Source organism: Festucalex cinctus, chromosome 2 (genome assembly GCF_051991245.1).
Source record: "Festucalex cinctus isolate MCC-2025b chromosome 2, RoL_Fcin_1.0, whole genome shotgun sequence".
In the NCBI taxonomy this organism is placed as follows: Eukaryota; Metazoa; Chordata; class Actinopteri; order Syngnathiformes; family Syngnathidae; genus Festucalex; species Festucalex cinctus.
This window is the reverse complement of record NC_135412.1, coordinates 17,937,101-17,952,072: the sequence shown is the minus strand read 5'-3', so window position 1 is coordinate 17,952,072 and position 14,972 is coordinate 17,937,101. Positions and strand designations below refer to the sequence as shown.

At 41.3% G+C, this 14,972-nt stretch overlaps 1 protein-coding gene across 4 annotated transcripts in view; it reads left to right on the top strand.

Annotated features, from left to right (window-relative positions):
• zbtb46 (zinc finger and BTB domain containing 46) overlaps window positions 1-14,972 on the top strand; it is a 91,339-nt gene that overhangs the window by 64,959 nt on the left and 11,408 nt on the right. For 3 of the 4 annotated variants that reach the window (XM_077513454.1, XM_077513453.1, XM_077513455.1), the window contains exons 4-5: window positions 7,069-7,368; window positions 14,498-14,829. In XM_077513454.1, the coding sequence (XP_077369580.1) occupies window positions 7,069-7,368; window positions 14,498-14,829 (632 nt within the window). The remainder of the gene's footprint in view (window positions 1-7,068; window positions 7,369-14,497; window positions 14,830-14,972) is intronic. The other variant, XM_077513456.1, reaches the window with a different exon arrangement.

Below are 14,972 nucleotides of genomic sequence, written 5' to 3'. Positions count from 1 at the left end.
CTGTTTGCACCATTTGACATCATAAGGTGCGACTCCCCCCCCCCCACCCCCCACCCCGCCTCTGCGAACTAAACGCACACCCACTTTCTCTGAAACCTCCATGGGATAGTGACAAAATTAGCCTTTATCAGTAAACATTCTGTCCAAATGAATTCAAAGGAAACAATTATCCTATTATTATCCTTCATATTTGCAATGCCAAAGTGCAATGACAATTGGCTGTCTTAAAATCCCAGAAAGGTTCTGCCTGACACTTGTGTAAACTACAAGAAAACTTTTGCACTGTTTACTGTTTAACCGAACTGAACAAATAGTATAGTAGTTAGTGTGCTCGCTCTGTAAGCAGCAAGTCCCTGGTTCGGAACTAGCCCAGGTTTCCCCTCCTCCTCCACGATTTCTTGCGGCAAGGAGCCATTTTGTTTCAAATATGGATCGTTGAAGAATTGGCTTGCGTCAAGTTGTGTGGCGTATTCAGAGTGCTCAAACTTAGAGCTACAGCAGCAGACTGTACAATACTTGGCTTGCCGCGGGCGTGGCAATCACACGGGGAGAGGCGGGGTTTTACTGAGCCGGATATTTTACTTCCGCGTTAGAAAACTAACCAGCAAAACACCTAATATTTCATTAAAAATTACATAGCCATGGTGTCAAAAAAGGTAAGATTTAATCATTATATGCCTGCAGTTAACTGTTAGGGCTTAAAATACCGTGATGTAATCCCTTTAAAGAAAATTCTAAACTGGGATGTGTAGGTCTTTAAAATTATCTATCATTGGGGTCTTTTTGGATATTTTTTTTCAAGTACTTGTGGTATCGGTACTTAGTATCAGTATTAGTGACTACAGAAGGATTGAGTACTCGTACTGAAAAAAAGAAGTGCTATCGTACATCCCTAATAGAAAAACCTAGTAAGGCTCTGTAGTATCCAAACTTGGGTCAATTACTGGAGCCCAGCTTCCAATGCAAACATGGTGAAGCACATTTACTGTTATGCTGCATGCAAAATGGTATATGTTGCCCATGGAAGTGAAGTCAACCCCAAGTCTAAATGCTTTCATTAAGTCCAGGTTAAAAAACCAAAAAAACAAAAGTTTTTCTTCCATTCCTTTGATTAAGGTCTTTTTTTATTTATTTTTTTTTTTTATTTTATTTTATTTTTTTTACAGAAAGGATGAGACAGTTTTTTTTAAATCAATTTCAATCTACAGACTTTTAAAGCCAATGTCATCATCTCTTGTTGTGCTTTTGCTTGAGTGAAGCGCATTTCGTTACCTTGTGCACGCATATAAATAAAGTTGCGTCGCCTTGCTGCTTGTTGGTCGTGCGAATGAAGTATTGTCGCTGTTTGTCGAGGAGGAGGCCGCATGCGTTTGGTCGAACGTGTCCGAGCCGTGCTGGGAAAAGTGGTCAAGGGTCACGCACTCGTCCCCTGAAAAGATGAGTAGCGCAAGGTGAGGGTCAGAGGTCATCCTCTTTTCTCTCTTTCACTCGCGTCCCCTCCTTCCATTTGTTTGCCATCCTGCGTGTGCGTACGCGTGTGTGTGTGTGTGTGTGTGTGTTGTTGTTGGCCAAAAGCAGATCCATGTTATTGATTGACTCCTGCGGCTGCCGGGCTGCCCACTGAAGGAGGGGGCAGAGCTCTAATGAATTCCTGCACCTCATGCCCCCTGCACCAACCCCTACACCTCCTTCTTAATTAACTTTGTGTGTGTGTGTGCGTGTGCGCATTTTATATGTATCTTGTCTCCTTCCTCCACAGTTCAACACCCCCGCTCGTTTTTACACTCCCTTGCCATTTTTTTCCCAACCTCCTCCTTCACTCCTCCTATCCAAGGCTCCTTTCGAGCATCATTCATGTAACTTGAGTTTCTCTTTTCCGTCACTGCATGCAAGGGGCACACAAAAAAAAAAAAAGTACCCATGCAAAACAGCTGCAGCAAAACAATCAAACTTAAAAAGTTAATGGGATTAATTTAACAAAGTAGTAGTGCCTTGAGGTATTGATGGTAGGACGGGAGTTTTTCAAGATATGTTTGGGGGATTATTTTTTTTTTTTTTTAATGGACTTGGGAGCAAAAATGAGATATGAGCGCTGTAATGGTAGCAGTGACCTCAACTCAATACTGAACAATTGTTTATTGACATTTACACTTGAAGTTTAGTATCTAACTGAACAGAATAAGGACCAGGCGAACGAAAATCCGTGTATAAATGACATCTATTCAATTGGGCCTGGGGGGGATAAGTAAATATTTTATTTTAAACCCCCAAAATAAAAAATAAAAAAATAAAAAATCACTGATTAATATTTAGCATTTCCACAAAAAATGGAGGGGAACTTGAGGAGTGGGGAGCCCACATAAAACAGACCCCCGAAAATATTGAAAAATATTTTAAATAATTGATTAATTGGAAAAAAAAATCTGAAATTGGTGAAAATGCAGGTGTCGAACCTTGAATATGTCCATTGTATTTTTTTTTTTTTTTTTAATAATAAAACTGATAGCTTCCTCTTCTCCAGGCACTCCGGTCTCCTCCCACATTCCAAAGACATGCATGGCAGGTTGATTGGGTGCTCCGAATTGTCCCAAGGTGTGCTTGTGAGTGTGGATGGTTGTTCGTCTCTGTGTGCCCTGCGATTGGCTGGCAACCAGTCCAGGGTGTCCCCCGCCTACTGCCCAGAGCCAGCTGAGATGGGCGCCAGCACCCCCCGCGACCCTTGTGAGGAATAAGCGGTACAGAAAATGGATGGATGGATGGATGGATGGATGATAGCTTCCTTAGAAAAGTATACTTGCCTTAAAGACAACAAAAAATGAAAAAGCCTTTAAAATGCTAACTAATTAGCATCGATTGTAGTGGTTTTCAAAGCAAGATGTAGACTGATATAATAAGACATGCATGCATATAATCTTTATACTAAAAAACAAAACAAGATTATTACGTCATTGTACTGAGTCACTGCGATTGGCCTGCAACCAGTCCAGGGTGTACCCCGCCTACTGCTCAAAGCTAGCTGAGATGGGCTCCAGTACCCGCCTCGGCCTTTGTGAGGAACAAGCGGTCAAAAAAATGGATGGATGGATGTACTGAGTCACTTACGGTAGTAGAAGCAGAAGCGCTATTCTTCTTTGGGGGGTTTTTTCTGCATGATTGTATTACACTGCCCCCTGATGGCCAGGTCAGACACTTGAGAAAAAGCAGCACAACAAATTGGATTGCAGCATTAAGTCGTAATGCAAAAACAGTTTAACTCTTTGCATTTATTTATTAGTAATATTATTACTCTGTTTTTATAAAATACCATATTATAGAGTCCTATTTTACTTATTGAAAACACATTATAGTTACTTTTTTTGTTTTGGGCATGGCTGAAACGGATTTAATGGCTTTTTTGTTCATTGCGATGCGGAAAGATGACTTGAAATACTGTACAAGTGTTTTGAGTTACAAGTGTGTTCACAGAACAATTAAAGTCTAATCTTGAGGCACCACTGTATGTTAATTGAACTGTGGCACATCACTCACAGAGCAGTTTCTAATATTTGGGTGATCTTGATTAGACAATCAGATGAGAACAAGATATGAAAAGCCACATGCAGTACAATACGATTATGCACAAATTGTGAACTGCATATTCCGTTGCCTGACGTGTGCACCAATCCCCCCTAACCCCCCCACCCCCACTGCTCGATGGGCATCAGTCGACACGGGTGATGGAAATGACAAGTGTGTGTGTGAGCGAGTGGTCAACATTGACCTAGTGCGCTGCGTGAAGAGGCTGTGGAGCCATCAGTATTCCGGACATGGAGGCAAACTCCCGTCGCTGTCACCTTGACTTCCTCTGCACAAGTCGAGGCTGCGCCGCAAACGTGCCGAACAGTCCACCATTGTCGTTCAAGTGGGCTCAAAACTTGATTTGTGCCCATTTTTTTTTCTTTGATGCTCTTCATCACTTCTGTTTTTATGCATCTGCGCTTATTAAAGGTGACTTCAGAAGCTCTGTTGAGCCGTACATCAAAAGATACAGTTAGTGCCTTGACATACAAATGATAAATGGACAGCTTTTTATATGGCGCTTTAACTACACCATATGGTGCCCAAAACGCTTTACAATCAAAGCCTCACATACAAGTTTAATTCGTTCCATGACCATGCTTGAAACTCAAAACACTCAAATCATCTTTTGCCATTGAAATGAATGGAAATGCCGTTAATCCGTTCCAGCCTCCCACCTCTCCCCAAAAATGTCTGTGTTTTTAATAATAATAATAATAATAATAATAATAGCACTGTATAATACTGTGCTTACATACATTAAAAACTAGATAGAAAATAGAAGTAAAAATAATTAACTGTTTGATTGTTTGATTATAATGACATATGCTAAAATCCTAATGAATGAATGAAATAGACGTCAACTACATTTTTTTTCCATCAGTGGGCAGTGCAATGTCTTGTGGAGAGCTGCCTGGTCAATGAAGTTGTGAAATGAAAAACACCCACTAACTATGGCCAGCAGATGGCGGCATTGCATCTCTTCTCAAGGTGTATGAAATTACAATGGAACATGATGAATCTGATGAAATAGAATGTTTTCAAGGATGACGTGAATGATCAAAGCCTTTGTCACATAAAATTAATTCACAGAGCGTCACTAAATAAAAAGTATTGGTGTCAAAGTCACTGTTGTGCAGAAAATGTATCTTCAAAAAAAGCTTGTTTTCTCCTTTTTCTATTTTCGCTTATGTCACTCAAATTACCTATTTTCAAATGGTGATTAGTAAAGAACGGAATAAGGTAGAAACATATTTTTTTTCCTAATGAAAGAATGGAATCCAATCTTTCATAGTATCCACCATGTTTATGTAGTAAAAGTGCACAATATTCTGGTGGCCTTGAAAGATGAGTGAAAATGCCAAAATCGGCTGGCACTGTCGGGGTTGCTAACGTTTGGCAGTCAAAGAGTTAAACGGTTTTTGTCACATTTGCTATCAGTTGTAAGGCCATTGTGGTTCTTCCCGCCTTGGCCACCTGGGGGCAGTATAAGACAGACAGATGTTCTTTACGTGAACATCTGTATAGTATAGACCAGGGGTCACCAGGTAGCCCCCAAGGATGCCACGAGATAGTTTGCAGGCCTGTTTTAAAAATAGCTCACCAGTAATGGGGCATTGTGATTTTCTAGGAGTGTTGTAAAGTGATCATTTGAAAATGTAAACACTAGCAGAGATTTGTCGAATTAGTGTTTGTTGTGTTTCTTAATTATGGCACGAGTGTGTTGGTGTGTGCGGCCACAAGTGTCTATGTGGAAAGTTGGCTTGTCATCAGCTGTGTTGAAGCGCTCCCGTGGAACCTCCAGCATGCCGACGACTGCTGACAGCTTCTCTCCACACTCGGCTTTCCAGTTTGAGTTGCTTTCTGAACTTTCTAACATTAGCGCCCGCCCGCTGGCGACGAGGCACGAGAGTTGAATGACATAACGCTCGTCTGCGTGGAAACGACGGCTCTGCTGAGAGCTTTAAAAGAATTGTTTTAATGCGCCGTTTCTCGTGTTCTCTCTCAAGCCGATATCGCTGTCAGGTGAAGGCCTTAAATTGTGACAGCTTTTTCAAATACAATGTTGTACGAGCGCTAGCCTTTTTATCCACTCAGCAAGCCAGTCACAAATCCAAAGTGGGGGGAATCTCCAGCCTACACACACGCTTGTAATCTCTGGAATAAAGTTGAGGCAACACTGTGTGAGACATTGCCCGTTGTTTGATTTGCGCATTGCAAGAAAGCATTTCAGGTAGAGCTTAACAATGAAGCAAATGGAAATCCACATTGCAAATGTGCACAGTAAATTCTGTAGAGTCAATTTGACTCTATTTAGTGTAGGACCAAATAGAATATTTTTAGTGTAATAATTACACTTGGAAGAGAGTAAAATAAAGAATACAAAAAAAGGCACTCAAGGGTTGAGGAACGAACTCACGACCTTCTGCTTGGGTGACAACCGATCCACTCGCCGACCCACACAGCTCCTGCTGTGTGTTAGTATATCGCTCGTGTCAGATCTTCGTACCTCCAAGAGACCAAAAACGTCTCCTTGGATATAAGTAAACTGTAGGAGGGGCACAGTCTCCCAAGTTGAAGGTTGTTGAAAGTTCGTTCCTCAACCCTTGAGTAACTTTTTATTTTTTCCTATTCTTTATTCTACTCTCTTCCAAGTGTAAATATTACCAAAAAAAAAAAAACCCTGATTGTATTTGGTCCCACTCTAAATAGTCAAATTTACTCTACAGAATTTACTGTGTATGCAGTAGAATTTCGGTTGGTTGTTGTTTATATATATATATATATATATATATATATATATATATATATATATATATATATATATATATATATATATATATATAGTAAATAAATCGCACTGGGGTAACGGTCGCATTTTGGGATGAAATTTACAAAATAATAATGAGACCAAGAACTGTTGGGCTCAGATTTGTACTCTAAATCCGCAATCGCTTATCATGTTGATGGCAGCGAATGAGTTCCGGTTGGATTCAAAAGTACCGCTTATAAGTACGGAAGAGTTTTTCTCGAACACAAATCCTATGTCACATTCTGACCAAAGGCGGAATACTTGTTGGTTACTGCACCTTTTTGTTGCTGTAAATAGTGAATCCTTTTGTGGTGGATGCAGCATGCTAAACTAGCAAGCTAGCTGGGGAGGCGGTCTCTTCGTTTGTTTTGAGACACAATCACGCATGAGTTGCCATGACTACTACTATTTCTTCTTCTTCCATTTCTTCATCTACTTTCTTTTGGCACTTAGCAACTACCTTTGGTGCATTACCTTTTGAAATGGATGATGGGGCAATATTAAATTATTTATAACGATTAAGCCTGTGTATCACTAAGCTGCGAAGGCTGGCTAGTGTAAGCGAACGTATGTTGTTTTATCATCAGGCTCAGTTCAAGTTTGCAAAAGGTTGCAAAGATGTTCGCCAGACATTTAGTCACAAACGGTTTTTCTTGTCGCCATCAAATTTTGATCATCTTGTCTTTGCGGCTTTCCAGATGCCGACGTGACCGAGCCCAACAGCTCCGACAGCCGCGGCGAACGCCTCGACTTCTTCCTCAAACAGGAAGAGGCTCTGGCAGCCGAGCCGGGCTTCCTGGGTCCCAACGAATCGGAGGAGGCGGGAGGTGGCGGAGGCGGCGGAGGCAGAGGCGGCGTTGGGATGCTGTCGTCGGTAGCCAACCTGAAGGCGGCGCTGATGAGTAAGAACAGCCTGCTGTCACTGCGGGCTGAGATGATGGGAGATGATAACCCCTTGCTCTATGAGTACCTTCCCAAAGGAGGACACTCCTTGACGTGTAAGTCCTTATTTACTCATACGCACACACCCGAGGCCAAGGGTCACAAACTTGAGTAGCCTGCAGGGCTGTTGTAAAAATAGCTCAGTAATGGCACATTGTGATTTCCTAGGAATGTGGATAAAGTAGTTTATAGAAATAGTGTTGTCATGTATATTGATATTGATGTTTCCTTCCTTTTAACTCATTCAAACCCAAAAACGTGTAAATACGTTTTTTAATACTTTGTCCTTCACTCCCAAAATCATACTTATTTATGTATGTATGTATGTATGTATGTATTTATTTATTTATTTATTTATTTTCCTGCAATAGCCTACAGAAGGCTTTGGTGCAGCTTCTGGTATGAAGAGGTGGCTTAAAGCAATGGTAGTTATTTAAAATAAAATAAAAATAAAAATAAAAACGACCAGCAGGTGGCAGCAGAGTAGAAGAGATCAGGCAGGACTATGTTGCAATAAACTCTTTTTGTGAAGTAGCTATATTCTAAAGGCTAATTGCTGCAAAATGGAAACTGATACAAATTTACTTTTTTTCCTGATGAAAGAAGACACACTAATCTTTCTTTTGGTAGGTTCCATGTTTTATAGCAATTGAACACAATATTCTGTGGGCCTTGCAAAATCAGTTAAAATCTAGTAAAACAGCCAAGGCGCAAAGTGGGTTGCTTCTGTGAAAATGGCTGTGAGTGAATAAGTTATGCTATTGTTGATCATTATTGTGAGAAATCTTTATTGTTATTATTTGCACAGGTCAACAGACCATTGGTGCCAAGAAAGGTTAATAATTTTTTGGATATTTTGATGTCGCTAAATCAAAAAAATAGCACAATATTTCTCAAATTGGCTGTATTATTATTATTATTTTTTAAGAACGTTCTAATATTCAAGTTATGTATGACGTTGGTATTTTATTCTCTATGTTCTCCAATTTTGATGAGGCTATTTCTGTCTTTCCAAGCATGTCCAATACAGCATTCTTTCATTTTTAACGCGGTATCATCAAAGACTCTATATGCAAATCATGTTCCACGTGAAAATCATCAGATTGGGAAACTTGGGCAATATTAGCAAAAACAGGTGACATCAAAGCATAAACACTACTTTTAGTAAGTGCATTTTGTAAACTGACAAACTGCATTAATTATCAATCAAGTCATTCTCAAATATATCAATATCTCAAAAACTACAGGTATTTAAAAAAAAAAGAAGTCATTTTTGGATTCAGCAGCCCCAAATTACCCAGAAACCAATACAATATCTTTGCATCTCGTTTTCTTTGCCAGTGTTATTAATAGCAACATATAACAAACGGTCATTTGAGCAAATTTCAAACTGATATCAAACTGGTAGCCCTCAGTGTTAATGATCGCCAAGAAGTTGTTCTCAGTTTTAATAATGCTGCTGGGATGCTATATGTGTCAATTTCTGCTCTCACTTCACTAACCCAAAGCATTATTGGGCACCAGAATAAACCCAAAAGTTTCTTGTATGTTCCCAAGAACAGAGTCAAATGTCAAGAGTACAAAAACAGTACTTTTGATGGTTCTATTCCAGTCATATGACTTTTGTATGGATGCTGTTATGTTTTGACATGCCAGATAGTTTTGCTGACAGAAGTGATGGTTAACAGCTCCACTTGGAAAGCAACCGACGGATTCAAGAAAATTCAAGTAATTGAGTTTCCATCAGTCGTGTTGGTCACATGATCACAACAAGGGCTAAACTGTATTCCTGAATATAGTTGTTATTTTGGCAATAGTGTCAACAATGCGCCATCTTGTCACACGGGGGCCTGATTGAATCACCTTTTGTTGCTTTATTCAACTTGCATCTGACGGCGATTGATCACAATAACTCGGTGAAGAGTTGCGAATCATCATTTCGAACCTTGACAAAATGGACTTGCAAAATGACGCACATGAATTCTCTTCATCCGACTGCTTTACAAGTTGGTCGTCGGGTGACTGGAAAGATCAGCAGACAAACGTCAGCGTCCTCTTTCCCTTGTCAACGGATGGTTCTCAAGGCATGCACCTACTGTACATGTACTGCCTGCGTGTGTGTGCGTGTGTGCAGCCACTCGACTGCATGTGGCTGTCAATGGTGACTCGTCAGCGGTGACTCAGCGCGAGAACATTTTGCCGGGATCGCTTGGGAAGATGTGTTTGCTTATTTGTGAAAGTTCCTTTCGGCGCATCACTGGAGCCGGTTTTCACGTTTATCACTCCAATAACTGCTTGTTAAGTGTCTCAAAATGATGAGCGGAAAAATTGATAATTTGTTGCTCCAACTGTAATTCCGCATTTGTTTTCTTCTTAACACATTTGCTTACACTTTAATGTTCTGCTAAGTGGTGCCGCATATCAGTACAATAGAAGCTCATCAATAACCTCATCAATAATTTCAATAACTGACAATGAAGCATCCTCATTAAGCAGTTTTTTTCTTACTCTCCATTTTGTGCAAGTGTGGGAAAATGATGCATGTGGTGTGTTTGTGTTTCTTTGCTTTTACTGGCCAGTAATTGGATCTTTTGTCCTGAGCTGTGCCTGCCTCTGAGCGCCACGGAGAAAGCGGAACAACTCTGGGCCCGGTCGTGCCCCGCTCACCTACAAAATGAAAGACTGGATAGAGCGAAACACGTGCGCGTGCGTGTGTGAAGTGTGCGAGATTGAGATGTTGCTGTTGGCTTGAGAAGGATCGAGATGCTCGCGGACTCGCTCTCATACATAAACGCAGCCTTGGCTGTATATGAATCAGAGAGTTGAAGAATTGTGAGAATGTTAAACAGTTGCTTTGCGCATGAAAGAAAGCAGGCTGACAGAAGTTTGTTTCAAAGAGATGTCTGTCCATGTAGATATTTTTGGTTGAAGAAACCTTGGTCAGTTATTTTTAGGATATACACAAACAGAATTTTTTGGGGCCAACAGTGAATTTTCAAAAAACAAGAACTGATCACTAATCTGATCATAAAACGAAGAATTTTATTTTTATGATTTTTTTTTTTTTTACTGTATACAGTGATACCTCGGCTGACGAACGCTTTAGCTCACGAACTTTTCGCCTCACGAACATTAAATTCGCGAGAATTTAGTCTCTGCTGACGAACTACTTTTCGGCGGACGAACCAAACCACGCGGTCGAACAGCACCACGGTGGCGGCCACAAGAAACTGACGCACGCTCACGGCGTCCCAGTTCGTCACCCCCTTTCTTTTAGTGCGGACGCGGTTTGTGTTTGATAGACATTTTGAGTGTACTTTTGCTATTATGGGACCGAAAAAGACCCCACCACAGGCTAGTGTTAAGCCTAATGCTTACCAGCGAGGGACGGCGATTCGGCGGCGCGTTTGCATTGTAGTCAGTGGAGTTCGCGCCACTAAAAAAAGCGAAAGTGCCATCACGTACCTCAAAAAAGGAGAAAATCGTGCCACGGCTGTTTAGTCCCAGGAAAGAGGTGAAAGTAGTTGGCGGTGCTCACTTTTTGTTGACTCGCTAAAGTGCTCCACTTCCTTGTTCACCAAGGGACACGCCTCCTCCGCTCCGGTGAGCACGAAAGTGCGAATGAGCGACAACCGTTCCATAAACACTATCCTTAAGAACTACCATCACAAAGTAAAATAAAACGACTTTATTATACAGTACAATTTATTTCTTTAATTACAATACAATAGCACATTTATTATACATAAAATAAGGTATATTTTTGTGTAGTTTTAAGGCTTATTTAGTAGAAAATTATGTTTTATAGGGACCTGGGAACGGATTATTCTCATTTTAATGGTTTCTTATGGGAAATAAATGTTCGGAAGAAGAACTTTTCGGCTTACACACATTCTCTGGGAACCAATTAAGTTCGTGAGCCGAGGTATCACTGTATTTAAAAAATGGGCTTTTGTGATCAGGATTTTGGGGTTCAATCAGCTATCAGCGAGTTTGGAAAAAAAAAATGATACTTGATTACAGATTTGAGTTCGGCTTGTGCTAAAAATAATGCTGAATATGATTTCTTGAATATGATTTCTATCTTGGTTCAAAAGCTGTAAACAAGCCATACACTTATTTAGCAGCTTTGCCAACTTCCTGGCTCCACATTCTCCTGCTGCTAGCTCCTTTTTGGCTCGTATTGGTCATATCGTTCACACTTTATCTCATATCCTCGTTAAGCAAAGTCCAACTGAATTTCCGTTCGTTCAAACAACACGCCTGCTGTGATTGGCTGAATGTAAGTGGCTGGACGTTCACGTAACTTGCGTCGAAAGCTATTTTGGAATAAACAAATGTTAAAATTAAATAAATAACTCACATACTGGAGCTACTTCTTTTATATGATGTCAATAAAATGTTTTTCAGACTTTTTTTTCCAGTCACACGAATGCTATTAATTTGTGATTGGATGGTCGAGGGCGTGGAGGCGGGACTTTCAGCCTCATATACACACAATAGATGCACAGAATTTGCTGTGATGTTTTATTTTGTAGATCCGATCAATGACGTCATTGCTTGATCACGCAAATGATGACATTACAGTCGATCATCAATTTCGCATTAAATATTTTTCAATCTCGATCCAGTCGAGCACCTTAACTTAAAGTCGAGGTATGCCTGCACGATTGGGTCATTAAGCCCCTCCCTCCCAATATTGGTCCCTGCGTCTTTATGGTGACATCAAATAAACGACACCGAAGATGACGAGTTGGACAAGACATTCACTTTCACACGCTGCCCGTGCTCTTGTTTCCACCCACCGTGCTTCTCCTTCACCCTCACTTCCTATCCCTTTTGTCACCATCCCTCCATCCATCCACTTCTCCTTCACCCCTCCTTAACACGCATCCCTCACTCTCGCCCATGTTCCCGCCCCTTCTGGCCGCATCCTTCACTTCCTCCTTATTTGGCTCACTCGTGTCTCTTCCCCCGTCCGTCTACGCTTTAGTGTGGCGGAGCATCAAAGTGTGTCTGTTTAAGATCCTGGGAAAGTATTGATCACGGGCAGGAAGGAGGTAAAGAAAGGTGACCTCTGGACGTTCGCACAAGGCCTTGAAATTTCCCCTCAGTATCTCAATTGTGTTTGTGATCCCTCATACACTTACCGTTTACTCAGTTGCGCACGGGAAAGGCTTTCATATATAGCATCAACTTACAAGGTTATTTTAATGAAAAAAACTAAAACTAAAATTCAAAAAATCTTGTTAACATAATAAAATAAAAACGTCAACGCTTTGTAAAAAACAAAAACTAACTGAAACTACATTTTAAGTTTACAAAACTACTGTAACTATAATTAGAGCAAAAATGTCCTTAGTCTTTGGTAATTAATTTAATGCATGAGCCATTGGGCATGATTTTATATGTGATTTTAAGTATATTTGTCTAACTGGAATAATGACGTTTGAAAGTGTGTCACATAGAAGTGATGTCATCTAGTAACAGCCAATTTTGCGTGCTTGACTTTTGCCTCCAATGGCTTGGCTCACCTGCTCAGGCAAAATGCAACGCTAGTTAAAATTTTTTTTTTACTTTTTTCATTTTACCATGGTGTTTATTAAATATTGTACACAAGTAATACAAATAATAATAATAATTAAAAAAAAAACTTGTATTGCACTGTTAACCCGAATAAGTTAGCAGAACCCAAAACAGGTGAGGTAATCGTTTGCCTCACTTTTTTTTTTGAGGATTAACTGAAAAATTAAAATTTTCCACAACTTGAATGATTTGACACCCAACTTCATTTTTTTTTTATTTACTTCGAAGCTTTCTGCTACAGCAAATCAGTTATTCTCAGTTACTAAATGTTAGTTTTGAAAACAAGATTGTATCACAAAACTACATTTTATTAAGTTATAGTGAATTAAAGATTTTTAAGTTATCCATACCCAAAAATTAGTATACTTCAATTTAATCAAACAATATTAGTACAAATCAGTCATAAAATTATACAAAGTTACACCAACTTAAAAAAAGTTATTAGTAATTTTTATTTTTGTAAGGGGGGAAAAAAAGAAGGGAAAAAAAAGTATCGTATACTTAATGTATTTGATTATTTGGAATGTTCAAGTTTACAGTGAGTCTGGAAAAAAAAGTGGTATTGAACATCCCTAAATTATAAATGGTATGAACAATATGCAGCTAATGGACAATTCCAATAAGATCCAATACAAGCTTCACAATAATGATATTGATCCGTTTTGAGGGATATTTAAAGTGCCTTTGCAGAAGGCCGACACATGAATGAGTAGTTCAGTGAGTGAGTGAGTGAGTGTATTTCATGTTGCACAGGGCTGCGACCTCCTCCCTCGCTATTTGGCCCCTCCTGATGTCGCCAGAGGTGGGAAGGAGAACGGGAGTGGAGCATTACTGGCGTGTGTGCGCGTGTGTGTTCTCACTAAGTGGGAGTGTCGGGTGCGGCAGTTCAACATTCCAGGAATCCGTCCACGGTCAAGCCTCAGCGTTGTGAGATTGTGTCCATTGTGTGGAGGACGGCGATAAATGCTTCAACCCACCACATAACTCTGCTGGCACAATACTCTCGCACACTCGCTACCTGCAAGAGTGAGCGTAAAATATCAATGCGGGAATAGTTAGTGGGAGGCCTGTAAGACTATTTTGTAGTTTTTTAAATTCTTTGTGTCGGAACTTGTTGCTGGTAAACATCCTCCCTGGTGTCGATGTCCTTTTGCCCTCGCGTGTACAGAAAAGTCTTCGATTGAGCTGCAAGATGGCACCTCTCCAAAAACAATCTCCCTCCACGCTGCACAGGAACCTCAAGTCCCTCTCCTTATATGCATTTTACTCACTCACTCACACGCACACACGGCATCCTGTGTGCATGCATGTGGGTGGAAGGAGAAGGAGAGCAGAGGAGCAAATGGAAAAGAGAGAGAAGAGAAGCGCCCTAACCCTTTCCCCTCGGCTGGCGGAAAGTGAAACTTCAGAGTTTTTCTTCCTCCCCCTCTCCATGGTGTTTGATAGTGCAGCACTGGCAGCCACTGTGTGCCCCCCCAACACCCCCCCCCCCCCTCCCTCCTGCCCACTCTCTCCCGTTATGTTGTGGTGGCCAGCTGCTAGCAGAGTGCGCCGTTGTACGTGAGTGGGTGGGTGAGACTCGTTTCCTGTGCTCCTCAGGGCTCCGCTCCAACAACTACTGCAGCACGCTCCGGCCAGGGGCCACAGGGGCCACAATTCATAACAAACAGGGCGATGGCTCCTCTCCTCCTCCTACTCTTCTTCCTCCTCCTCATCTTCTACCAACACCGTTACCGCCGTCATCATCATCATCATCATCATCGTCGTCGTCATACCGCCCCTCCACTCCGCCCACTCCCCCGCTCCCCGCTGAGCCTCGGTCCCTGGAGGCCCCCGGTTTGCGGGCAGGGGCGCCCCGGCTGCGCGCGGACACCTTGGAGATGGAAGTGGAAGAGGCCCCCGAGGGCCCGGCGTCCTCCGCCCTGCCTCAGGTAAGCACAAGGAGCCTGGCCGCACTCCAGAGGTGGAGGCTGTTCTCCGGCTTGCGGAGTTTCTTGCAAAAACTCCCTGAGGGTGCTGAGTGCTGATGGAAGGTACGAAGTAGGGATGTAACGATATGCAAACATCACAATAC